Source organism: Mustela nivalis, assembly GCF_964662115.1.
Source record: "Mustela nivalis genome assembly, chromosome: 20".
NCBI lineage: Eukaryota > Metazoa > Chordata > Mammalia > Carnivora > Mustelidae > Mustela > Mustela nivalis.
The window spans coordinates 38827217-38853790 of NC_139039.1; the positions used below are offsets into that span (position 1 = coordinate 38827217).

A 26574-nucleotide genomic window follows, 5' to 3' on the forward strand; every position below is an offset into this window, starting at 1 on the left:
AGGAAAATTGGGAACAAAGAGATGGACGAGATCATAGCTGCAATTTGGAGTCGTTACAGTCCTGGGAGGCAGGTGTCCTGATGCATCCTTAGGAACAAGGTTGAGAGGAAGGATCGGAATTGAGGGAGTAGTAGGGTCCAGGCATGGGTGTGTGACGGGGCTGGAGGATTTGGGGGATAGGGAGTCATCTGCTGTGGATGATGAAAGAGCTACAGTTGTTAGACACCCTTCAAGCCAGAGCTATGAGCCTGGACCTGATTTCGTTGGCGAGATTCAAACCCAGAGGACGCCGTGATCCGTGGTGGGGCTCGAGCTCTCTGTGCGGAAAAGCTGAGGATCACAGCAGGGCTCGGAAAACACAGCCTCTGCTTTAATGCAGCAGCTCTAAATTGTTCCCACTTCTCTTGGTAGGGTCTCCTTGCAGAATGTCTTTTGGGGAAAAAACTACAGTTTAAATGGATGACTGAAGGAATGAAGGCATAGAATCAGTAACTCCTTAAAGCATGGAGAGTTCGTGGATAGTTGGGAATGGAATGCCATCCCATTAGGATTCTGATTTAAATAGAATTTTATTAGCACTTGAAACAAAGAAGGGAAGTGGAGAAAAACAAAAGGCAAACAAATCCGGCAAGATACTGGGGGCTCCCACTGTTCATCTCTTTATGGAAGAGGATGGAGGACAGGAGGTGCGGTGTAAAGCAGACAGGCGAGACCTGGAACACACTAGTTTCAGAAAGTATGAGTGAGAAACATGGGGGCCGTTATGAAGACGGTGCTGTTGCAAGATGCTTAAGTTCTGAGAGCCTTAGCAAGCCGTGGGAAATTCAACCGAGCTTTGAGAAGGAGCCCGTGATTCACATGTGAATTTGAGATCTAGCATGTCTGTCATTAGAGCTGGTGGAAACAAAGAGATCTCCCAGGAGAGAGGAGAACCTGCCCGCTCTGGTATCTCCAGCTCTGTCACCTCCCGAGTGCAAAACGCCTGACGCCTAGGATGTTGTCTACATGTCTTACTCTTGCCTGCCTCTCGTTCCAACAGAGCAGACATGTGGAAATGAACATGAAAGCAGGTCCAGTCCGTGGGCGCTCTGTGGCCTTTGCCTAGGACACCAGGAACCCCCTAGCCCAAGAGCCTGCGGTGCACAGGCCACCGGCAGCCCATCGCAGAGCAGTCTGTGAACACGGGGTCGACTCAGACAGTCTGCACTTCTCCATCCTTCTGTTGCCTACGCAGCAGTCTGCATCCTGGGAGTGGACTGCTGCACGGACAGACACGCAGCCAGTGCTGGCCAGCCCCACCAGCCCACTCTACTCTAGTTACCTAGACTGCCTTTGAGCTCTGAGAACTGGCGAAGATTCTTGTTCTTAGAATAAGTCATGCTCGGTTACTCCATAAATTATTTGCCTTGTCCACTTGGATTTTGGAAGAAGAGGGACTTGTCTGTATTACTTACTGTTATGTGCCCAAGGGCCAAAAGGAGGGCTTAGAGAATAGTAGTAACTTCTTTGGGAAATGATTTTGGATGAAGGTTTGGGTGGATGAATGGGTCGAAGCAGCCAAAGGTAGAACTCGACCCCTTTTGGAGGTTCCTCAGCTCCTCTGGGCAAGACAGCGATCAATGTTCACCTCTCTTGTCTGTTCTAGTCCCTGCACACCTTCGTTCTCTGCTCACGGGAGCTCCAGGATAATGCCTCTGGGTCTGTAACGGTGGGCATGGAATATAAATAGAAAAGTAGAATTCAAGAAATTATAGCCCTAAGGATAGCAAAAGTGAAAGCTTACTGTGTTTTGTACAGTTACAACAATCGTCATTCAGATCATCTGCGGCAGTGTCTGTGGCTCTGCTGGGGGGACCCAGAGGTGTCTGTGGGTGCATCTGGTCAGACAAAAAAAAAAAACAAAAAAACCAGAATCGGGTCTCTTATTTGACTGTCTCTTCTCTTCAATATCAGGTCAGAATACTCGTGCAATTTGTCATATATCAAATCTCTTTTCACTGAGAAAAGACAAGAAAAAAGTGTGCTTTGTGGATGAAAAGACTTTCATTGAAAAATCTTCATAATGGATGAATTAGACTATGTTGTATTTGCACAGATGACTCAACATGAGCAGTGGATTTGCTTTATCTAAAGTAACTTCCTTACTTTGTTCCGAAATGGCAGTTGGATGGTATTAGTCCTTGATATCCTCCGTCGTGTGTGCGCTGAATGAAAGCATCAGTAGTCCGATGTTTTTCCACCGAACTTCTCCCCGTGTATAATCATCCATTTTATTTTGATGGCGTGAGGCCAGAGGATGAAGCAGAGATTGATAAATTCTATAGTTTTTAAATGTAGCTGGATAGAAATTCATTTTTACCAGTTTTCCATAGCACGTGCAGATTTTAAGGTAAAGATTACCACAAATAACTGTATATATGATATCTCAAGTTTACATCAAAGGGTGTCACTCATTATGGTTAAATCCTTGATAAATATTTGGGAAGCCAATGCCCTGATTTACAAAGATCCAATCACAGCAGATGAAAGGTTACGGACGTGCAGCTTCTGCACTCTGGGCTGCACCCTCTCCTGGTTCTGGCCCCCACTCCATGGACACTCCTACCCTCTTTTTTGTTGAAGCTCCTCACCTCCCTGAGCTGCTCGCCATTGGAACAGCCTGGGCTTTCACTCCCCTATCCACACCCAGAAGCCCCACATCGATGGTGTCCTGTGCACGTGCTCTTGTTTCTGGCCCTCGGCCAAACTTGTGCACCCACTTGCCGTGGACGTGTAGGAAGCATCCAGCTTGATACATCTGAAACTGAACTGGTTTATACTCAAAGCCTACTTCCCCCAAAGTCTCCTCCATGCTCGGTTCTTTCACACTCAGCCTTAAACCCCCACAGTCATTGGTCATGGTGCCCACGTCCCAATCATGGAAACAACCCCGTGGCTGTGCCTTCAAAACGCGGTGAGAGCCTGCCCACTTCCACCAGCTCTGCTGCCACATCCCAGCGAGGGTCCTACCCGCCCTCTGCTACCCTCCTCTCATTCTCACACAGCGCCAGTGACCAGGCAGAAGCCCCTGTCCTGCCCACACAGGAGTCTCCAGAGCCCGTACCTTTCACTCACTCATGTGACTGTCTGGAAGCTGTTCAACCTCACTGCTCATGCTCCCTCCCGTCCCCTCTGTCCTGCAAATTGTCCTGTGCACAGGCCCACTCGGGCCTCTGTCCTTGGTTGTTTCTCTCCGTGAAGTTCTTTCCAGATACCCAGTGGCTCCCTCATTTGTTCAAGGCCACATCCCAAGTACACTTCTCCGACCACCTGCTCGAGATAGCTGCCAACCCACACAACTCGGGGAATGTGCTATTCTTTTTCCTTCTCCCTTTGTTTCCTCGGTGCTTATCGTCTTCCAACATCATGTACAATCGGCTCTTCACGTTATTACGGGCACAATCTCTCGTCTTCAGCTGGATTTTTGACTCTATGAGGGCAAACACTTTTGTCAGTTTTGTTCATCATTTCCAGTGCCAAGGGCAGGGTCTACTTGTTGAATAAATGAATTCTAAATGTTATATTAATTTTACCTCTTTTGTAATGAAATGTAGAGTCAATATAATTTTAAGATATGAAAATCTTGCATTGTCAAAATATTCCGAGACTCACTCAAAAAGTTTTTATTTTGCTGATTTTTATATAACTCTTCCCATGTGGTTTGCATATTCAATGAGATTATCTGCTCCCTTAAAACCTATGATGAGTGACCATGATGGGATGTATCACATGTTTTTGCAAATTAACTAATTCTTCTGAAAGTATTACTTATGGAACTAGTTTTGAGGAGTCACAGTTCAGAATGTTCATATTAATAAGGAAAATTATTTTAGGTATCCGCCATTTAATGATAATCTTGCCCAGTTCCAAAAAGGAAACATTAAAACGTGTGCATAGAGAGGACACGGTAACAGAGAATCTTCCTTATTACACGGATTCTCTAAATGTCTCTACTTCCCCATCAAATGGTTATATATAGCTTTTTTCTTCCTTCAAAAATGGATCTCCAAGACACATTGAACAGGCCAGATTTTGTTGATGAGGATTGAAATCAACTGAAGAGCTGCTAAGACCAGCAGCTCTAAAAAATGCAAACCTGCACCATTTCTGAATCTCCGAGTATATACGTCAGTGTCGTCTAGAGGAACGGAACCAGTGTGTGTGTGTGTGTGTGTGTGTGTGTGTGTGTGTGTGTAGAGGGAGGGAGGGAATAAGGGAGAGACGGAGAAGGAGAAGGAAGGGGATGGAGGGAGGGAGACTTATCATAAGGAACGGACTCGCCTGGTTTGAGCCTGTCAAGCCCTGAGATCACAGTGGACAGGCTGGAAACACAGGGAAGCTGACGCTGTAAATTCTAGTCTGAAGGCTGGCGGGCTCCCGACTCAGAAAGAGTCAGTACTTCAGCTTACGCCCAAAAGGGGGACAAAACTGATGTCCTAGTTCTAATCATTCCGGCAGGGGGAGTTTCTTCTCATTAGTGGAAAGTTCAGCCTTTTTGTCCAATTCAGTCCTTCAACTGATTGTGCAAGGCCCGCCCACATTAGGGAGGGCAGTCTGCTTTGCTCGGGCCGTCCATGCACATGTTATTCTCATCCAGACACGTCCTCTCAGAAATGGCTGGGAATCCCTGGGCCCAGTCAAGTTGCCACACAAAATTCCACTCCCACTTACTTTGTGTTATTTCCTTACTCTCTTCTGTCTCTAGGTTATGTACTATTTAGGACACCCTTCTATGGCATATTCCAGTTTTGAGTAAAAGGAAGATTTCATTTTGTTTTATTTTTCATAGAGGTGACATTTGATATTCCTTTAGTCCTTGTGCAAAGTAAATGTTGCTTTAAAAGTAGTGTATTCTGGCAATCCTTGTGAAACTTTAATACTACAATAGTCATTCTCCTTATCTTTTCAGCCCTCTGTGGAGGTTACATCCATGGAAAGAGTGGGACAGTCCTTTCTCCTGGGTTTCCAGATTTTTACCCAAACTCCCTAAACTGCACATGGACCATTGAAGTGTCTCACGGAAAGGGTAAGGATGTTGCAGACTTTATATGTACAGAATAACAAGCAAGGGACAAACATGAGGGCAGAGAAAAAAGTATGCATGCGTCAGCAAGTAAGTTAACTCATTCCTTCACATGTATTTTAACTTTTTATTTGGATGTTTTATATCATCTTAGAAGAAAAATCGTCTAAAATGATTGATGTTGCCAGAAAAGTAGATTCCTTGTTTTACATTCAATTAGGTAACTTGGATTTATGCAAGTAGGCATGCTTGAATATATCCTTGAAAATTAGGTATGATGCTTGAAAAGTAGGTATGATGGTAAGGAAAGGAGATAAAACACAAATACCCATTAAATCGAAGGAAATAGGGGCGCCTGGGTGGCTCAGAGGGTTAATCCTCTGCCTTCGGCTCCAGTCATGATCTCAGGGTTCTGGGATCGAGTCCCGCATCGGGCTCTCTGCTCGGCGGGGAGCCTGTTTCCTCCTCTCTCTCTCTCTGCCTGCCTCTCTACCTGCTTGTGATCTCTGTCTGTCAAATAAATAAATAAAATCTTTAAAAAAAAAAAAATAAATCGAAGGAAATAAGAAATTATCTCAAGTTCTCATTTCCATGGTGATAAATCTAGGATAGCTTTTTAAAAAAATATTTTATTTATTTATTTGAACAATGGCAGGGGGAGGGGCAGAGGAAGAGATAATCCCAGGCAGACTCCACACTGAACAGGGAACCTGAAATGGGGCTTGATCTCAGGACCCCAATATCATGACCTGAGCCAAAAGCAGGCACCCAACTGACTGAGCCACCCAGGTGTCCCTGGGATAACATTTTATACTTGCTGTGGTTCCAAGTTTACTCAGTAATATTACACATAACAGATCATTTATCTTCGTCATCCAGTGATGAATTACAGAGCAGATTTTATTATCTTCATTTTATAGGGAACTATAGTGAAGGCCAGAAAGTTGGTAATTTGTGCAAGAAATGTAGATCATAAATACATTGTACATATAGCATTGTACCCTGGGTCTTTTCTGTAGGATCAAATCTGTCATTCCACTGAATGAAACTCTGATCACATAAATATCATGGACACACTGGCTTCCCACTTAGCTTTGAACTCAACTTGATTTTAAATGGACATATTAGATTATATACCCTGTATATATGCTATGCTAGCATGTATCATGAATGCATGTTAAGAATTTCCTTGGGGTGTCTGGGTGGCTCAGTCAGTTAAGCATCCCATTCTTGATCCTGGCACAGGTCATGATCTCAGGGTCGTGAGATCCAGCCCCACATCAGGCTCAAGGCTCATCTTAAGATTCTCTCTCACCCCTGCCTCTGCCTTCCCCACCGCTCCTGCGTGTCTGCTCTCCTTCTCTTAAAAAAGAAAATAGAAAAAGTTCCCTGAAGGAAATCTAGAATAAAAAAGAAATAAATTGTGAGTGACCAAGAATTTTCATAAAAATGAGTATTTTTATTTAAAAGGAGCTATTTGTAGTTAATTTTATTATTAGTAGTGTAGGAATCCACAATACTTAGTTGGTGTGGCTAATATGAGCACATGTGTGTAAGAGGAACATAAGACTGTGATCTCAAAGAATTCTTCCCCTAGTTGTAGAAGTTTATAGGCTAGACATCCAACCTAAGATTTCATAAAGTATACTTGTTAAATATAAACGGCAAAATTATCTGGTCCTTTATTCCTCTAGGATAAATGCTTTCCTGGTGACCTGTCCCCCATGCGTTGCATCGTAAACGCCCCAGCGTGCTGTACTTGGGCGTCTGTGTCGGACTCAGGATCTGTGTCCTTCTCTGTCCGTACAGTCCTACTGTCGGATCTATAACTGTACCTGTACTTACATACACTTCTTCGCTATTGTGGCTACTTATCCCCTTCTTGCATTTCTAAATACATTCTACCCATTTCCTGCATTTTCCTTTGAGTTTGCATATTAAGATGGTACTTTGATTCAAGAGTCTGGTGTCTCTAAGCCCAGAATAAAGTATTTTCCCTCAACTGTATACTGATCTGTCTCCCTCCCCCCTTCCCTCTCCGGCTCTCTCTTGCCCTCTCCCCCGCCCGCACTTCGCAGGTGTTCAGATGATGTTTCACACCTTCCACCTCGAGAGCTCGCACGACTACTTACTGATCACGGAGGACGGGAGTTTCTCCGAGCCGGTGGCCAGACTCACGGGCTCCGTCCTGCCACACACTATTAAGGCAGGTTTGTTTGGAAACTTCACCGCCCAGCTTCGGTTCATATCAGACTTTTCCATTTCCTACGAGGGCTTCAACATCACATTTTCAGGTACGTTGTTCTTGTCGGTGGTGTCCCTTCTCAGGCGAGGAGGGAACCTTTCGTGGGAGCATGTGTGTGCGCGTCCATGGGTGTGCTGTGTCTGAGCAGTGGTAAGCCTTAGCTGGTGGCAGAGGAGGCTGAACCTCCTGGAAGAAGTATGGGAGGTCACCTACCCAGAGGCCACGAAATGACACTCCGCAAATTCTCATGCCTGCAAAACTGTCAATATCACTAAGTTCTCCTTAAAAACCCTCCTCAGCCACGACTCCCCCTCAATTCTATCAAAATCTCTGAGCGAACTGTCCTCACTGGGAGAGTCTGAGGGGGAGCTGGCACCTGATGATGTTGGCTCCTGCCCTCCACTGGCTGCCAGTGCTTGTCTGGAGAACCACCTCGAGAGTGAAAAAAGCAAAAGAAGGGTGAGCACACCCTGCTGAGAACGAGCTTTTCCTTCGCTGTGTGCAGTCGTGCACACAGACAGCCGTCTTCCAAAACGACGTACCATGTTTAACTATGATACTTCATCATATCTGTGCAGGGTTTCTGTTGTCTCAAACACTGCCCAGTCCACATCGCTCAACATGAATGGTGCCGTGAGTGGCATCACTGTGTTTTTATGGACAAGGAGAAACGACGCACACTTAAAAAACGGTCAGCGATGAATGAGATGCACTTAATCACATGAGCCGTGTTCAGTGACCGGACGGTGGTCAGGGCCCTGCACAAACAGATAGAGCCCTCACCGTCCCCAAGGGGGCTCCTGTTCTAGGATTCTGACGGCCGTAAGCTGTGACCTAAATTTGCATTTCTGCGTATGATGCTTTGAAAAGGAGAGCGTTTTTTCAGCTTCACTCCTCACAGCCCGGAGCTGATGCTGTTTTTGTAAGGTAGTACCTGAGTCCCATAATCACCAGTGATTTCTTCTACTTTGAAGGTCCCTTCAATTCCTTAATGACCTCTGAAGCCACTTACAAGATGCTTTGTCCCAATAGAGGAGTTTTTATCTGCTCTCCTGTTCTAACGCTGAAATGCTTCAGCAAAGACTTTCTGTGCTTTCCACCTTTCCACCAGCGGCAGGTGTATTTCCTGTGACGTACACACAGTAGGAAGCTAATAATCACTTCTCTGTGTTGCATGATCGTTAGCGACATAGACATTGAAGTGCTGTCTTAAAGAAAAAGACTTCTCAGAGATTTTAAGATGCTCTGGACTCTTCTATACTCCCTCTAATCACGACCAGTTGCCGTGTATCTTTGTCTGACTTTGTGGATTTTTCCTGGCATTTCACTGCGCCACTGGAACTCTTGGGACGAGCTCAGATGACTTGATTTCTTGGAAATTTGCCGTAATCAAGGGTAATCATGAAATTGCCTGCTCTCTGCAACAAAGACTTAAATCTTCCTAACCCTAAGGCCTCTCGGTAGTCTTTCCTGCTGGATCTCGGTTAGGGCCACAGTGAGAATGTCGCTGCCTGTGTCCTCACTTTCGTCAAGATCCAGACTGAAGTTACACAGAACACTTTAAAAGAAAGGAAGTGGCCTCGATGCAAGTCTGTGAATCCCTTCCCTAGATGTTTCTCAGGAGTCAGTGTTGTTCCCACCATCTGTTTCTTAAATCCATTGCTCCCAGCACAGAGCGGACAATAAGTCTTTGGATTCCTGAAGGTCAGAATTCAAGTCTAGAGCTGACTTCTTGCACAAGCTCCCTAAACAAACAGACAAAAAACAGACAACAGGCAAGATAAAACACACTTCTCTGGGTCTTCGAAGCTTTTTGAAATGGTTTTTAAATATTTTAAAACATTGGGGCACCTGGGTGGCTGAGTTCATTAAGCACCCACCTCTCCATCTCAGCTCTGGTCTTGATCTCAGGGTCCTGAGTTCGAGGCCCGGGTCGGGCTCCCTGCTGGAGATTTAAGAAAAAGATTTAAGATATATTTAAGAAAATCTTAAAAACATTTTTTTTTAATGATAAAAAATAATGGGGTAACCGTCGGGAACATGTGGAATGATTCATTCGCACACATCCAGTGGAAGAAGGATCTGTAAAGCCTGCAGAGGGGACCCCCTATCCAGGCTGCGTCGCAGGCCGGCTCAGTCTGAAAAGAAAGACACACCAGGGAGGGCACAGCCAGTGCGGAGGCGAACTTGCTGTTCCGATGCGCTGAAGCGTGATTTCATTTGCAAGGATTTGGCCTTGACACTGGCCGCCAACAATTGTCAGCGACACCAATACAATGGAGTTTATTTCTTTAAGTGTCCAAATAGGCAGCAAGTTTATCATGCAAATGAAGAGTTTCCCCTTCTGGGGACATTTCAGATGTTTGCCTAAAATCAGGGTGGTTTTATGTCTGTTTTTCACCTGCTGGTCTGGCTTAATTCTGTCTTCTCTAGAAGGTTCTATCAGAGTGGATGGAATATCCCTCTTCATGAGATGGCTCCCAGTACGAAGAGAAACTTGTATCAGTTCTGGAGGAGTGTGAAGAAATGTATTTATGTACCCATTTAATAACAGCCATTTTTTTATTCTTGCTAAATACTTTGTGAGTATTTACCCAATTTCCCACAAACGGAATCTGTCTCTTCATGTCTCAGAGTATGACTTGGAGCCTTGTGATGATCCTGGCGTCCCTGCCTTCAGCCGGAGAATCGGTTTTCACTTCGGAGTCGGGGACTCTCTGACCTTTTCCTGCTTCCCAGGGTATCGCTTAGAAGGTGCAAGCAAGCTTACGTGCCTGGGTGGGGGCCGCCGTGTGTGGAGTGCGCCTCTGCCAAGGTGTGTGGGTAGGTGGTCACACGCTTTCATTTCATTCATCCAGTGGGGGCGGCACGAGCCGGAGTCAGGACGCAGGGCCGGGTCGGCAAGGAGGGCGGGCGGGGGCGGGCGTGCCGGACAGCGGCGGGCAGCCGGCCGCCCTGGGGACCGGAGCCCCTCGGGACTGTACTCCCCTGGAGACACAGTCGGCTCTCTAGTCTTCCGCCTCGGGAAGGGTGAGTCCAGAGCTTGTGCCAAGCATGTTTATGAAGGAGAAGTGGACATGTAGCCAAAAATAATCTGAAACAAAAGGAAAGGTAAAAGCGGGAAGCCAGGCTGCGTTCACAGAATCGTTGCCGTTCTGTCACTTAAGAGCAGGAGTGTCTCTCGGGATGGTGACGGTGACAGTTTCAAAGACTAGTTGTGTTGTTCTCACTGTTCCGTTCAGCTCTCTGGTTGGGTGACCGTGGCTTGCTGTAGCCATGTGGACATTGTAGAAGTCTCAGGGCTGAGCTGGCCTCTGCAGTGTGTTCTTGAAGAATTCGGGAGCGTTCCAGAAACAGGCGTCTTTAGTCTGTATTTTGAAACGAGGTGCTGTGCTAACACAGTGGGTTCGGGAGGCGGCTCGGTGGGGCTCCCCTTCCTGCTAGTCTGGGAATGAGCTAGCATAAGGCACGGAGCAGAGCGGAGCTGTGCGGACAGGCCTCGCTGAACACGGGATGCCTCCTGCTCGTCTAGGGTCTGCTTATCCCCCAAGACAATGTCGACACCTGCCCCTCGGCCATGTTGCTGCTTGTGAAGGGTTGACAGTCTGTTCTTCCAAGTTACAGAAAACAGCCTAATGCCATCTGGAGATGTCGCCGCAGCCCACTTTAGCTATGAGGCTTCTGAGTCATGGGGGTCCGTGATGCACCCCCTCTAGGCCTCCGGTTCATACAATAGATGCAGGTGGCCAAGTCATACAGACAAGATTTCATACAACTACTGAATTGTAACTTAGTGAAACCCATTTTTTCCCCCCATGGCAAAGAATCTCTTCAATTACCAGCATGGTTTAGGGATATTATTAATTTAACTGGTAATACCATCTTTTCGTGTTTTAATGATAGTCCCACAGTTAGGACTTCCTTTACAAAAAACTTATACAGGTGACCATGAATGAAATCATCTTCCTCTCTCACCAGGGCGCATGCCTGTCAACGTCTGTCATCTTGCTTTCTCCTAAAATAGTGGTTCTCACCTTTTTAGGGTTATGATTTGGATATCATTTTTGAACAGGTTCTCAAGAAAAAGAGATACTTTATACATGATCCTAGGAATTCCTAGAGTTGCCTAGAATCCATGTTTCCCAAAACTACAATTATTGAACCAGACAGTTTAAGATCTGCAGGAAACTCCTGACCCAATGAAATCAAGGCTTCATTCCACACACGTAACATTCAGTAGTTTACTGATTATCATATTCTGTTCCCGGTTTCTCTGTTCTATATAGATTCATCATCTGTACACTGTCACTCTTGTTACTGGAGTTTTTACATTGTCCAAAATATAAAATAAGGATAAACAGTTGATATCCGTTGAGCCTAATTCTGGATGCCACACTGCTCTGCGCTCTTCACACATACTGACTCATTTAATCCCCTGGAACTGATGAGGTAGGCATTGTAGCTGTCCCTCCCACTGTACCCATGAGGACTCTAAGAGGCAAAGGGTCTAGGACCTTTGCCACGGCAAGGAGTTCCAGATCCGAAAGCAGGCTTTTCCCCACTGCCCTGCACGGGGACAACACGCGCGGGCCTGGCTGTGCCCCTCCCATATTTAGGCTCTTGGATTTTTCCCAGTGTTTCTTGAATTTCCTTCCAGCCTATCTGGCTACAAAGTTCCTAGAAATAAGCATGTTCCTTATGGCCGCAACACCCTGGCGGACCCACGAGGTAACTAGGACTGGTCCATATTTCTTCTTTCCTCTCAGTCTCCACGTGTGATTAGTTGTTGGTTTGGAGGAGTCTGTGTCCCACTTGGTTCTCGAGTCAGGGTTCCCTGCCTATTCTGTCTGCTCCAGCCCTGGGAACATTCTGCCAAGCTCCGGAGGGATCCATCCAAATCCAAGCCCACCATCTTCTCCCTAGGGAGAACCTACCAATTAGCTCCTCGTAATACTCCGAACTGGCACCGCTGCAGTTCTGTGGTGGCTGCACAAGGCTCATTACTCATCACGGAGACTCCCTGGTTCCCTGCACAATCCAGTCTGGTCCTGAGGCCGGAGCATGGGAAGTCTGCCCAGGCTCATGGTCACCATAGCTCTCTGTCCCTCTGTGTCTCCGTCCGTGCGGCTCCCTCACTGCCCAGAGCACCCCGCTTTCCTGTCAGGCTGCCTCTTCCTCGCTGTTTGAACTCATCTTACATGTGCTGTGAGCTGTCTCTCCCTCGTCACCTTCTGGCTGAAGGGGGGCCTCCCTAATTACAGCAGGACTCCATTAACGTTCCTCCACGCTTCTGTCTCCCATTAGGCTGAACTTCACAGTGGGGGCTGCCTGATCCCCCAAATCCAGCTCTGTGCCTTGTTTCATAGATGCTTGTCAACGCTAAAGATTCCTTCCCTCCAAACCTTCTCTCTTGATCTCAACATTTTGATTCTATGCCTGTGTTTCTTCTTTTAAAATCACAGAAATAAGAGTGGTCGATCCATAGCCAAAAGGTACAAATCCATTCCAGAGATCACAGGTGACATGGGAAGAATGTCTGCTGAATGACGAGCCTGCAATTTTGTTTTTCCCTAATAAGCATCTCATCTGAAGTAGAATTTCTAATGAACACCTAAATTAAAAACTATTTTTCTCTTCATCAGCTCACTCAAAATTCAAGAGAAATGATCTTTTTGTTTGCATTTATTCATTTTAGGGCTATTTCCACCTAATTATTTATTTAGGATACTGGAAATAACATTATTCTGTACTCCACATGAATAACAAACTGTGCAAGCCCTTTCTTGTGCCCCTTTTATATTGCATTATGTGGATATCACTCAATATATGTCTTTTTTTTCTTACAAGTTAAAGAAAAAGGTACTCAATTGGTCTAAGTAAAAATGAAGGTTTACTGGCAATATGACTAAATAATCATAAATTGGGACAGCCTCAGGGGAGGTTTGATCAAGGACTTGACTTTGTGACTGAAGCCTTGTTATCTGTGTTATCTCTCCTGTTATCTCTCAACCTGGGTGCTGGCTTTATCCTCAGGCTCCACATGCCCCTGGGGAAGCACTGGGCAGCAGCCTGCTCTCCCCAGGGGGCTTCCTCAGACCAGGCTCTTACATCCGCATATAGTGCTGTAATACCAACATCACACTGTCCGCTGTCCGGTGAAATGGCTTTCCCAGAATGGCTTCTGGATTGCCTCTGACCCAAATAGAGTCACGTGCCTGTTTCTGACCAATCACTAACCAGGACAGTTTTGGTTATCTTAGGATATTTAAGGACCATCATGCATAGGTGTTGGAGAATGAGGAAAAGCACATATTTTATGATATTTGTGATATTTTGTGACATCTTGTTGGGGAAAAAACAAAAACAAAAACAAAAACCTAGGCAGAGGAGAGCAGACATGATTCAAATGGGTATCTACTAGAATTCCCTAATCTAATGTTGCATCTATGAACAGTTTTGAACACAACATTTTCTCAGGCAGAGTGTGATAAGCTTTTATTTCTTCATCTGATCAATTACCAAATAATATCTGCTCAGAGAATTAAAAAATAAATCAATGAAAGCAAGAGTTATCCTATTGTGGAACATCTGCATTAATTCTCTTTTTTAGACCAAGTGTCCTTGGATGGAGTAAAATGGGGAAAAATTGACAGCGTTAGCCTAAATTGTATAATGGATTACAAATATTTCAGAGAGCATAGTAGAACAAAATAGCTTGCCTGTATTTTGATAAACTAAATTTAACTCTAAATCTTTTGACCAATTCTATCTAAATATTATATTCCTATGCCAACCAGTCTGTTGTTTCCATTTATTTCTTTAATTCTTAGTTTAAAACTTTGAAACAAAATTAAAAACTGAAACTAATCTCTGTTGAGTCTTAAAAGTTGACTCAATAATAGAATTAAATTAAGGAAATAAAGGTTTGTAGGACAATAAATAGATTAAAATTTGGATCAGCATTATATGCAACTCATATATTCTTTGTAAAAATAAGATTGCAAATTTTAAAAAAATATGTATATATGTAATAGAGTTCATGTTTGCAGACTCTATAAACAGTAAGACTTCATATACATAGTCATATATACATATATATGTGTGTGTGTGTATATATATGTATAATTCCATTTACTGATTTGTTCTTATTTAAGAACCAAAATATTGTTGGTTTGAATAGAAAGGAAGTAGGTTTTCTGCCTCCCTTTCATAGTCAAGCTACTTTCAGTGTCTGTGCTCTTCAAACAATTCTCTCAAAGCATATATACATGTGTTAATTAATGTAAAATAATCAACCTACAATTTCAAAATGTTCTCAAAGACCCCCACTGCAATTTCCACAAAACTTGAATGACCACCACCAAACACCTTCACATCCAGCCACTTTGTTAAGAAAGTCCCCTCCCTGTGGCATGGGAGACACTGGGCTTCCTCTCTACTACTTAAGGGCAAGTCGGGCAAAGAGACTTGAATCCCCAAGCTTCTTATGTGCATAAGGAGCACAGACTCTGCTGTGGGCAGTGGCCTTCCAGCCTCCAGAGCTGTGAGGAGTGCATGCCTGTCATTCAAGCCCTGGCTGGGGTCTTGGGTTGGGGTAGCCTGAGCGGAATAAGGTTGGCCTCACAGGTAGATACTTTTCACAGAATTTATGGAAAATCAATTGGCTTCTTTCTATTATGTTAATTTATTTTTAATTAGTTCATTTCATTACAAAAGTCTAAATGGCAATCCGATTTTAATTATATTTTCAGTAGGTGCTTAATAAAAAGAACCAATGATTCATCTGAAGGAAAATGATATCTATTCATCTTAAAGTAATTTTAAATGGATTATTGAAAGAACTTAAAATTGATACATTTAATTGGTCCAGTAATGGAGATTAACAATAGATTCTTTCAACCAAGTTCACACATTTTTGAAATTCTAATGATTTAAATTTTGTAATATTCTGACCTCTGGCTTTTTACAGTTAGTGTCTTATTTTCTTTGATTATTTCCTATGGGATAGCGTCCCAGGGCTTCGTGGGGAGAGAGCCATGACATTTTATTTGCTCTGCCATTACTTACTTTGATTTTCCAGGGTGTCCGTCTGGATCAGGAAATCTAGAATTTGCGTTACGGGGCCACCTTCACAACACTACCTCCTTTCTGTTTTCTTCTAGAGTCTTTAAGTCTCATTGCTTTCTCTTAGGCTGTTTCTTCTTCTGCAAAGTGCCCTTCCTCAGGACACCCACGTGCTCTGCACTGTTCGGAGCCTCTGACCTTGGTTCTGTGAAGCCAACACAGTCCCGGGGATCTGGCCACGTCTGTTTGCAGCCAGAGTGCCCACAGTTGTCTTAGATGAACCCCTACCTCATTCATGTCCATGAACCCCATAATCAGCCTGTCTGTCTCACACCCAGACTGTCCATGTGTCCTAGCGCCATGTCCCCACCCGCATCTCCCACTAGACCTTTGCTGTTGCCAACCCTGTTACAACACCAAATAATTGAGTAATGAACCAAGGCTCTCAAAATAAAAAGGCAAATCACATTCCACCTTTAAGATGTCATTTTCTTATTGGTCTTGACATAAAAATCAGAAAACAGCAGCAACAACCACACGTGTTCACTGTAATAGTGCCAACCAAAACACACAATTGTTTAAACTTGAAGAAAAAGGTAAAAGTCATGATTTAAAGAGGAAAAAAAATATGATTATATGACAGTCTGTTTGAAAGTCTTTGAAGAATGTAAAACAATACAAGTATAAATGAAAATAGTTCATCGTACGTAAATATATAAAATGAAACACTGCCCTGAAATAGATTTTTAAAATCTATTTGTTTGTATATTGTACTGGCAATTTCATACCCTCAGAGAAAAATTCACTTGAAAGATTGTCTTTAGGTGCTACACCAAACTCCTCTAGAAAAATGAAAGTCTGTCCCTGGCCATGTTGCTTTTGATTCAGTTACAGATGTATATAAAATAAAGGAATTATTGTTGGATGTTTGCTTAGAAATTTTCCTCCTGTCTTGGGCAGAGAAACAGTTGCTCTGAAACTAGGGGGATGTTATTTTTCAGGGGGAGGAAGAAGTGACATGCAGGAGTGCGGTGGGTGTCGGCTTCCGTGCCGTCTTTCAACAACCTCGTTTGTCTGTGAAGGGTCACCAGTCACAATGGCCAAGTAATTCCTCCCATCTGTTATCCCCACAGAGTGCACTTAATTTGCACCACTTAGATATCTGCCTTAAAACAACATCCCAGCATCCAAATCCTAATAAAAGGGTATGCAAGCGGAGCTCCTGGGTGGCTCTGTCGGTTAGGCGTCTGACTCTAGATCACAGATCAGGTCTTGATCTCAGGGTCCTGAGTTCAAGCCTTACATTGGGCTCCATGCTGGGTATGGAGCCTACTATAAAAGATATGTAAATTTACAAAATTATATCTTTAGATTTAATAGTTTTTTTCCCTTCTCATGTCTCAAATGCCAAAATGCCCTTTCTAGTCCTCCCTTATTGTGTGAAACAAGTATGTGTGTGGTTAATGTCTTAAATGCTAATGTGAAAACAAATACCTCTGCTTAATTGATCACCTGTTGCTCCAAATAAAAGTGCCCACAGATGTACTGCCATCTACGGCAAATCCATGCCATCTACGTGTCACTGTGGCTATAATTAATAATACTATGAATAATTAACCATGAAGTGTTTCATCATTAATTAGGATAAGAAAAGGGCACGATTCTATTCCTAAGTACAGAGAGTTTATATCAAATCAATAATTGATCTGCACTAGTTGTGTGACCTTGGGAAAAGCCCCTGGTTTTCAAACCATTCTGTTTCAGTTTCCTCACCTATATAACGCAGTTTTATGAACCTGTTAGACAAGGTTACCATGAGGATTTCATGGGTCCCTATAGATGAAGAACTTTACAAAAAGTGTGTGACGCACACTACAGGGATTAGAATTCACACATCAGCCTTGTCATGATAGAGTGTCACCTTTGAAAAAGGGTACTTCTGCCGAGTCTGTCCAATTCCGTGTGTCAGATCTGTGGAGGGGAAGACAGGAGCAGAAGCAGAGTCATGTGAGACCAGAGAAGGGGTTTCCAGCCGTAGTGAGCACAAGAGAAGAAACCCTCCCCACAAATGCAGAGCCCCAGAGAGAGCCGGTAGTCGGAGACAGCAGCGCAGCCCTGCCTTCAGGGGTGGGTGAAACCCAGCCAGTCGGTTCTCCTGGGCTTTGCTTTCCTCCCGGAATGCCCCCGAAGACAAGTCACGACTGTGCTTACATATCTCCACGGTCACCTGACAGTGGCAAAGCTCTCATTCCGCACTTGGGTTCAAGACTTCCCACTGTGCTCAGTTAATTGCCCCTTGTGTGTTCCAACCTCCCTCCATCTTCCTGACCTCATTCAGCCAAGAAGGAAGACCATGGCTCTCCTGATGACCAGATGGTGACCGGGGTGGGGGGCCAGGACCCTCCTTATCCCGTTCACCTCCAGCCCACCCCCAGCGAGGTTTGACTCGGGACTGCCTGTGTTGGCAGAGGACGTGCAACGCACACGGAGCTAATGGACTTGATACGTGTGAATGCATGCTGAACCCGAGTAAACCCGGCTGGTTATCACAGCCAGAAAAAGTGCTAAAAATAATCTATTTGCCACTCTATCAGTATTTTCCCATCTTCCACTGAAAGACTTTTCGCCCCCAAACTTATAAAGTAATGGATAGAAGGACTTACGTTTGATTTTTGAGAAGCTCATTTTATTGATCACTGTCAAATTCAATTTTAAATAACAATTCTTGATATGTGTGACTAGGTTTTATATTCCAGTTATCAGAATTAAATTGAGCTTCTTTTTTAAATTCCTTATAAGTCTGATACATTTACCAAGTTTGACCCCCCCCCCCAACTAGAGCAGCCAAGGAAGGGTACTCTACTTTGATGTTTTCATGTTCTTTCTGTTTATTTTGAATTCTATGTTAAAAAAATCTTATTACTTTTAGAAATTAAAAAAGACAAAAAATATACAACAAGGCCCATGTATTATTACTATTTCCCAGGGAAATTACACACCCGAAATGCTTGTTGAATTTAATGTATAAACCCCACATGTTTTTGGGATGCCTGGGTGGCTCAGTCAGTTGAGTATCTGACTTTGATCTGAGCTCAGGTCTTGATGTCTGGGTCCTGAGCTCAAGCCCTGCATTGTGGACTGTGCTGGGCATGGACCCTACTTTAAGGGAAAAAAAAAAAAAAAAAGAAAAGAAAAAAAATACGACTTCCCATCATTCAGAGACCACCAAGGCACAGTCCTGAGACTGAACACCTGTTTTCATATCCTGCAGGAATGATACACCACATGCTCTCTCCCCATCTTTTTTTCTTTTCTTAAAAAATTTTAAAAAGATTATTATAATTAAATATATACATAATTATATATCAATATAATAGTACAAATATGTCTATAGTTTTAAAAAATACTGTGAAACCCCACTTCCATTGTGTTGGGTCCCCATTCTCCTCCACTGTGCGACAAAGCCCACCTGTGTCTTCAGTTAGGGAGCCATAAGGGGGAGGTGAGCTGGAGCTCTTGTGTCTTTTCCTCCTGGACTTTCTCCCTACCCTTCTACGGGGGCCTGCATGAGACCCCAGTGCACAGACCCACAGGAGCTGATCTGAAACCCCAAGTTTCTTGCGGCGCGCGGGCTGGGGGTCATGCTAGAGGTGTGGCTGGTTGTATTAATTGTTAGAGGAGGACAGAGACGTCAGAGAAAATCACAGTTATGAAAATGGGTACACACGCGACGTCCAGCCCAGTCACAGGACACCACACAAAACGAACACCGCGAGCCCTCCCCCTCCCCACCCCACTGCGTATCTTCACTTTCCCACGTGACCATTATTCTTCCCACTCATACTTACGCTGTTGATTTTTTAAAAAATCACTGCACTTGGAGCACTGGGTGTGGTGCTTAAACAATGCATTTTGGAACACTGAAAAAATAAATTTTTTAAAAAATCACTGCACTTGGCACACAGTATGGCCGATAAATTATTTGGTGCTGAATCCTGTGGAGCTCTTTTATCTCACACACACACACACACACACACACACGTGCATGGAGTCTCTGTTATTTTATGATCATTTTGGACTGATTGGCTTTAAAGCTCAACACTTTCAGCTAAACTGTTCACTTTCAAGGTGAGCTGGGAGCTTAAGTGATTTTCTCTGAGTTGACAGCGGAGAGCTATGTTTATTTTTATTTTTTTTACCTGGATTTAAGCTATTCTACCCAAGTTTGGATCTAGAAGTGAATGACCTTCTGCTTTCCTCGGGAGAAGGGGAGAAGAAGCTAACATGTACCTCCAACGAATGGTCTTTTGTTCTGGGACATAATGCAGACAGGCTCAGGGCTGTGACATAGGAGTGGTTTTCTCTGTCGTAGGTCGCCTTTCCATGAGTATAGGTTGATGCCACAAAATAAGAAAGTCAGGACATTACCTTCGTACCACGGAGCCACCACACTGGAATTGGTGGGGATATTTCACGAGGTAGAAATGAGACGTGGGGAGGGCGGATTGTGACTGTCCTGTGACACAGCCAGTGAGCTTGGGCAGTGACTTTATTCTAGATCTCTCTGTGGGATTGCAGGCTGCTTCCGTGGGGCAAGAGGTGTTCTGTGAAAAGAAACAAGAAATCTTGGAAATGGACGCGTGGAGGATATTTTCTCTCTAGTTGGTAAACAGTTAAAAAAGAGTCACAAATCTAAAGAACAATGTATGAATGAGAAACTTGCGTTGAGACAGGAGAGGGCTGTCATGATTGTAGAACTGTTCTGTATTAAAATCAGTAATTCCACTTTTCAATTCTTTCTTTTCTAATGTCCTATTTATTTTAGCTGAATGTGGAGCAAGTGTCAAAGGAAATGAAGGAACATTGCTGTCTCCAAATTTCCCATCGAATTATGATAATAACCACGAGTGTATCTATAAAATAGAGACGGAAGCCGGCAAGGGGATTCACCTCCGGGCACGGAGCTTCCAGCTGTTTGAAGGAGACATTCTAAAGGTAAAAAATCTCTTGAATGGGACTCCATCTCTTCTCAAGGAACCGATTAAAATAAGTGTCCATCCGTACACATAAAGATGTATACATGTTAACGTACCGAGATACACCATGTTTCCAGCTTATTTACCCGGTTGGTCTGTGAAGGTGCTCCTCAGGGTCTGCAGCCCGGGCTCTGATCCATCTTAGTCTGGAATCCTGGATCGAACATTTGTGAGCTGCGTATCTTGGGCACAGAATTTGATGTTTGTGGTTTAGCTTCCTTGTGTGTAAGACATATGACGATACCTATCTTCAGAGAATGTTTATGAGGTTTAAATAGTACACTGTTGTAGATGTTTCTGGGACTGTGCCGAGCCCATGGGTGTAATTATTGAAAGCTACATTGTCTGTAGTCATCTTTGATTTTTAAATGTGCTCATGGCATCCAAAGTGATGTGATTGTGAAAGCAAGTTCAGCCAGCATGCCTAGAGCACAAAGCAGTGCTCACACAGAGAAGCCACACCAGGATGAGACACAATGTTAGTGGATGAGTCTGTGCTGTGTTTACAGGACTCAGGGCTGTGCTTGGAATGGGACCAGAAGCAAAGGTTCTGTACATAACAGGATACAAGTACCAGAGCCTCCAGAAGACACTCTGGGCAGCAGCACCCAGCACACCTCCCACACTGTAGATGGACTTCAGGAAAAAAGGCAGGAGAAGTGGATTCTGGGGACATTCAGGTCTAGCTTTGATCTGTGAAATCCCAGCTTTAACTGGAAAGCCCCCATAGCTCCCAAAGCTTCTAGCAATAGTCCCCACCTCTCCTATAACTTCAAGAAAACTGAGGCCCTTTCAGGGTCTGGGGCCAGGGAGGAGACATTTGGAGAGCAAGCACGCACCAAGACGGGCATCCGACGAATGCCAGATACTGCCCGATCTATCTCCTTCCTCGGTCCAGTGAGGAACAAGCGACTGGCCCAGGGCACACAGCTGAGTTGTGCTGAGAGAGAGAGAGACACTTGTCCCCTGTCCTCCCTTTGTGAAATTCTTGGGTTTTCCACTTATGTTGACCTCTGCATGGACTCACATGCCGACATCTCTCAGGGTCAGGGGAGTCCGTGCAGCTCAAGCTGCAGGCAGTAGGAACAGATTCAAAGAGTCCCCAAAGGCAACATCAGTAACCCCCGTTCGTCACCCATTTCCGACATGGTTAACGAGGGACCCTGCAGGACCACACCGGGCCACGTGAGCTGTTGCGCGCAGGCCCAAGAGGTACTTAAAGCCTGGTGGGGGCTTCCTCCCTCCTAACCAGCTTGACGAGTTCCGTGTGGTCGCTGAGCAGAGTGGCTTCATTCCTGTCGTCCTTCTGTCGCAGCCGTCCTCCCAAGCTCGCGCTGACATTGTGAAGCTCTGTGATGAAGCAGTGATCTTCAGGCAGGAAACTAGTACGTTCTCACTGACCTAAAACATAAAAACACAAACTTGTTTCATAAGTAACCATTTTCTGGTCCTTTGATAACCTTAAATTTAGAAGTCAGTAGCCTTTAGAGAAAACTTTCAGGGAACTGTTAAGTGCAGTTGGTGCAGGTGAATGACTCGGAGATACTGCACGTTGGTAGATGTTACTGCCGTGGGAGGCGGGGATGTTCATCCGTGATATCTGTGGTTTAAAGCTGCTGGTTATAACAAAAAGAAAGACAGAAACCTGGCTTATCCCACTTAATTGCATAGAAAACATCAATCATCTGAAATACCTAAGTGTCTTGCGAGCATATATTTTATTGAATACGAGAATAAATATCTCGGTGTTGAAAACACTTCAAGTGGGATTATCTTATTTTTTAGCTTTGAACACTGTTCACACTGCTTCCTCATATACAGTCTGATCTGATAAGAAAGACCAAAATCTTATAGACATATTTTCATGCACAAAAACATGCTGTTTTCATGCTTCATATGGAAAGAAAAATCATGGAAAGGAAATAAAGCTTGAATGAAAATGTCATGAAGGACTATGTAATGGGAAGTGAAGTGAACTTGGGGGATTTGGGGTATGGCCACGGTCACACTGGCAAGGGCTCCCCAATACCTCCAGCCTTGGGGCTTCAGGTCTCACCATGAGGTCGCCTAATTCGTGAGTATCTGCTAACTGGGCTAGTCTGCTCAGAGCTTATGGCATTGATTAAATGCCAAAGCCTGAGAAGCATTTGTGATGTAAATAGTTGCAGTCCTGTATTAACATATGGCCCAAAGAGCATTTTTCTAATACCTAAGAGGAAAGCTTTGATTCCGGGGGGCATGTAGACCAGGGCATGTAAGTGACAGGCAGTATGTGGAACTCTAATGGCTTATTCCTAATTTAATTGCAATTAAAAACCAAGCCTTCTGACTTCCAGTACTATCTGGGTTGACCTGTGTGATCGAAGCAAAACTTGAATCCAGATTCTACCGTGAGGGCGCAGAGAAAAGGAGGCTTGGTGTAGTGCGTGACTCTGCCTTCCTGACGTTTGCGCCGGCTCATTGCCGGTGATGTCAACAAACAGGACAGAATTTGTTAGTGGTTGTTGTAGTTTGGAGGATGCTGGGAGTTGGCTGCAGTCCAGATGGCCTTTGTCATCGGTGCCGAGCTCCCGGCCAGGCCGACGGAGGTGACTCAGGCACAATGCTTCAGAACTCCAAGGATGGAGCTCACGGGAGTGTTTTCTTGCCCAAATGCTCCTCAGTTCTGTGGGTTTCTGCGGCTTGCAGAGAATTGTGTGGTACGTGGAGTTCCATGAGACCTTTCTGGGAAGGCCTGGACGTTTTCTTTCTGAGCCGGATTCCTCTGGGTTTAAAACTCATTAAAGTCTGGGTGTCACCGACCTTGTCCGACACATGCCCATATTCAACCAGGCGGGTGATGCTCTTCCCAGCGGGCGCCAGTGGCTGGACGGATCGTAACTCACCCAATCCCACTCTTCTAGCATCTGCTCCTTTAACTGGGAAAACATGAAGCGATAACTTACGGAGCTGACTGTTCCAAACGCATTGTCTTCTTTCCGGATCCGTATGTGTGTGAGTCCGTTGACCGCGGTTCTGGTTATACACAGACTAGAAGCGAGCGAAGGCAAGACAAGTGCGAATTAATCCATGTGAGAAGGAAGACAGTGGGACTAAATAGGTATTAAAGGAGTCTGCTGAGTCTTCTGTGCCCTTTATTTAGTTACAATTTTTTAAATCAAGAAAAACGGGATGTTTTCTCGTGTGGTACACACGCACACTATCTTCCAGGAGTCCCTTGTCTGCACCAGTGTGGTTTCTTGCTATGAACTACTGCCGTCGCTCAAAGAAGCAAACACATGAACTATCCCACTATGCGTTCTAGTCTTGATAGTTTCCTAGGGGCCTCAGGGACCCTCAGCGCTGAGTCCTTCCTGAAAGCAAACGCGGTCAATCCTGGCCTTAGCAGGAAGCACACACGGCCACACCCTAAGCTCACGCAGCCCCCACTGAGGAAGCGTGACTGGTGCTCATCCACGCTCGGGGCGGTCTACCGTGGGGACACTTGGGGCACCGCCCAGAATGCCCCCCTCCCTTACCCCTCACGTCCCTGCTAAAGCAAGCCTGTCTAACTGCCTCCCAAATACTTGTGTAAGCATGCCTGCTTACAACCGCCTAGGAAGGTAGAGTCCAGTACAAAGTGTTTCAGAGCAAGGCCCTGTGTGTCTGTGGCGTTATGACATGATGGGATTCTATTTCAACTCATTCAAGACTCAAGTTGCCTCCAGCTCAAAGGCTGCAGAATGTGACTGGATCCCCACGTCCTGCTTGTCGTGTATCACACTCGGGTAGGAGAGCGCAGGGAGAGATGAGATGTCTGGTGACTTACAGCATAGTTCAAAGACCACGTCAGCCCTAAAATAGCATAGGTCCCTTCAGGCTTGGGAAGTGGATTCCGAGGGAGGGGAACAAAGAGAAATAATGGAACTTGGAAATATTATAAGAGTATTTATAACATTCTTATATATAATATAAATAATATTTATAAGAAATAAACATTTCTTTAATTTAAGTAAAATAGGAAGAATGCCCAAAGTGATCAGGATAGAATGAAGGGACCACAAATGAGCTCTTTTTTTCTTTAATGTGGACGGTAAAGGTAAAACTTAGAGAAAAAGACGGTGTCTCAATGTCCCGCATTCAGCTTCCACTGACCGGTCAGCCTTTCCCAAGTGCCACACAAAGTCACGTCTCTGAAGATTTGGATGTCCCGTTGGCATCGCTAACATACGACGTGACGACTTCTCCGCAGGTGTACGACGGAAGAGACAGTTCGTCCCGGCCGCTGGGAGCCTTCACCAAGAATGAGCTCATGGGGCTGGTCCTCAACAGCACGTCTAACCACCTGTGGCTTGAGTTCAACACCAATGGGTCGGACACCGACCAGGGCTTCCAGCTCACCTATACGAGTAAGTAGCATAGGACAAAGCATTGCATTTCATTTTATTTTCTCGGGATGCGTCTATGCCTTAGCACTTTTTTTTTTTTTTAATTTAGCTGATAAATTTTAAATACTGATTTTTTTTCCTCTCCTCTGGTCTCTCTACTGTGTTTTGGATTGCTGTTTAATTCTTAATTGAGACATGTTTCCAGAAGTGATAGTTTGAGATTTATTGTCTTGGAAGTACTAATATTTTCATAAGATAATGGCTGTACCTGAAAAGAAAATATCATGACATTTAAGAGCTCCCAGGCTTAAAAAATGCTGATTATGATGTAGTGCACAATGAGAGAGTCGTATATGTGTATCTGAAAGATTTAGAGTGAATGTTTGATGTAATTAAGAGGAATAGTCTTGGATCACCTAACCTATGTCAGTACTTCACTATTATATCTATTTATCTATCAACATGATATAGTAGCATCTATATATTATAGAACATAAACTGCATGTGTGTAACATATATTGTCATGGGTACATATAAGTACACATGTTCTATGTCATAATATAAAACAACCCTGTGTACCAAGCTCGCTCTTAGCACCACTGATGTCCTCAACATAAAAAATTCCAATATTTGCCAAAGATAGCAGGTGCACGGGCTGCTGGATCCAGGCTCTGATCACAGGCGCCGATTGGAGCACCGTCCTGTAGTGCCCCCTTATTAATACACATCACTGTAGAGAAAAGGTGTCTGGAGATGAATGTGGAGAAGACAAAGAAGGTTTAAAGCAAAGGAGAGAAAGAGATGGTGCTTTCAAAAACAGAAAAGTGCAATATGATCTCTGTGACTTCCAACATTTTTAGTTCCAAACAAGTAAAGTAAAATATGCAGCTCTGTGGTGTGGATCACTAATTAAAATGAAGTGATCAATGAACTAAAATGCTTAAAAGGTAGAAGACAGTTCAATTCTGCATTAATCTGATGTTTAAACATACTGATAATGCCAGCACCATGACAAAAAATATAAAATTTTGGATTTTTTCAATATGAAAGCGTATTAGTCATCATCGAGATTGATTTCTTTGACAGATAAGCAAGCAGGAGGCTGGAAGTGATAGTAATTATCCAGACCCAGAGCTAATCCAGGTACCTCAAAGGAAGATTCATCTCCCCAAACCCCCTTGGTGGGAAAAATTACAGGGGATGGGCCCTAAGGCTTTAGATAAAAATAGAAGCAGAGACCTGACATCATGAGAAAACCTTTTTCATGTTCGTGAAAATAACCGTTTACCAGATTCCATACACAGCAGTATATGAATTATATGGTATGCAAAATAAATTAGTAGCAGTTGGCATTCTAAAATCACTTTATAATTAGAATTTTACTTTTCAGAATTTCACTTTGAAACATGTTTCAAAGAGGTCTTATAAAACAAACCCTTTTGCTCACTTTCAGGTAAGATGTACACTGTTGTGATCTCCTTTTTCCTCTGGCTTTGAGCTCCCCGTCAGTATGCTCGTGGTCTCTGTTCGGTTACTCAGAGGCGCTAATCCCCACTTCCAAGCTATTACACCCATCTTAGGGGCTTAGAGGAATATGGATACTTGAGAAGGAAACCAGTCTGGAAACTCTTTGGTAACTTTCTGGGTTTATTGGAACTGAGGAGGAGTTCCAGCCACACTTGGCTTGTTCCTGCGATTTTGCTGTTGCCTTAGCTTATCCGGAAAACCGTGCCTCGAGTTACAGTTCATCCCCAGAGAGAAGAAAGCATTGGCCTGTGGGTTTCCCTGTCACTGGGCACG

General features: G+C 44.3%; 1 protein-coding gene across 2 annotated transcripts in view; it reads left to right on the forward strand.

The window, feature by feature from the left end:
* Positions 1 to 26574, forward strand: part of CSMD1 (CUB and Sushi multiple domains 1) — a 1903837-nt gene that overhangs the window by 1552995 nt on the left and 324268 nt on the right. For both annotated transcript variants that reach the window (XM_082715632.1, XM_082715633.1), the window contains exons 19-23: positions 4949 to 5065; positions 7141 to 7356; positions 9942 to 10130; positions 20197 to 20366; positions 24639 to 24795. In XM_082715632.1, coding sequence (XP_082571758.1) covers positions 4949 to 5065; positions 7141 to 7356; positions 9942 to 10130; positions 20197 to 20366; positions 24639 to 24795 — 849 coding nt within the window. The remainder of the gene's footprint in view (positions 1 to 4948; positions 5066 to 7140; positions 7357 to 9941; positions 10131 to 20196; positions 20367 to 24638; positions 24796 to 26574) is intronic.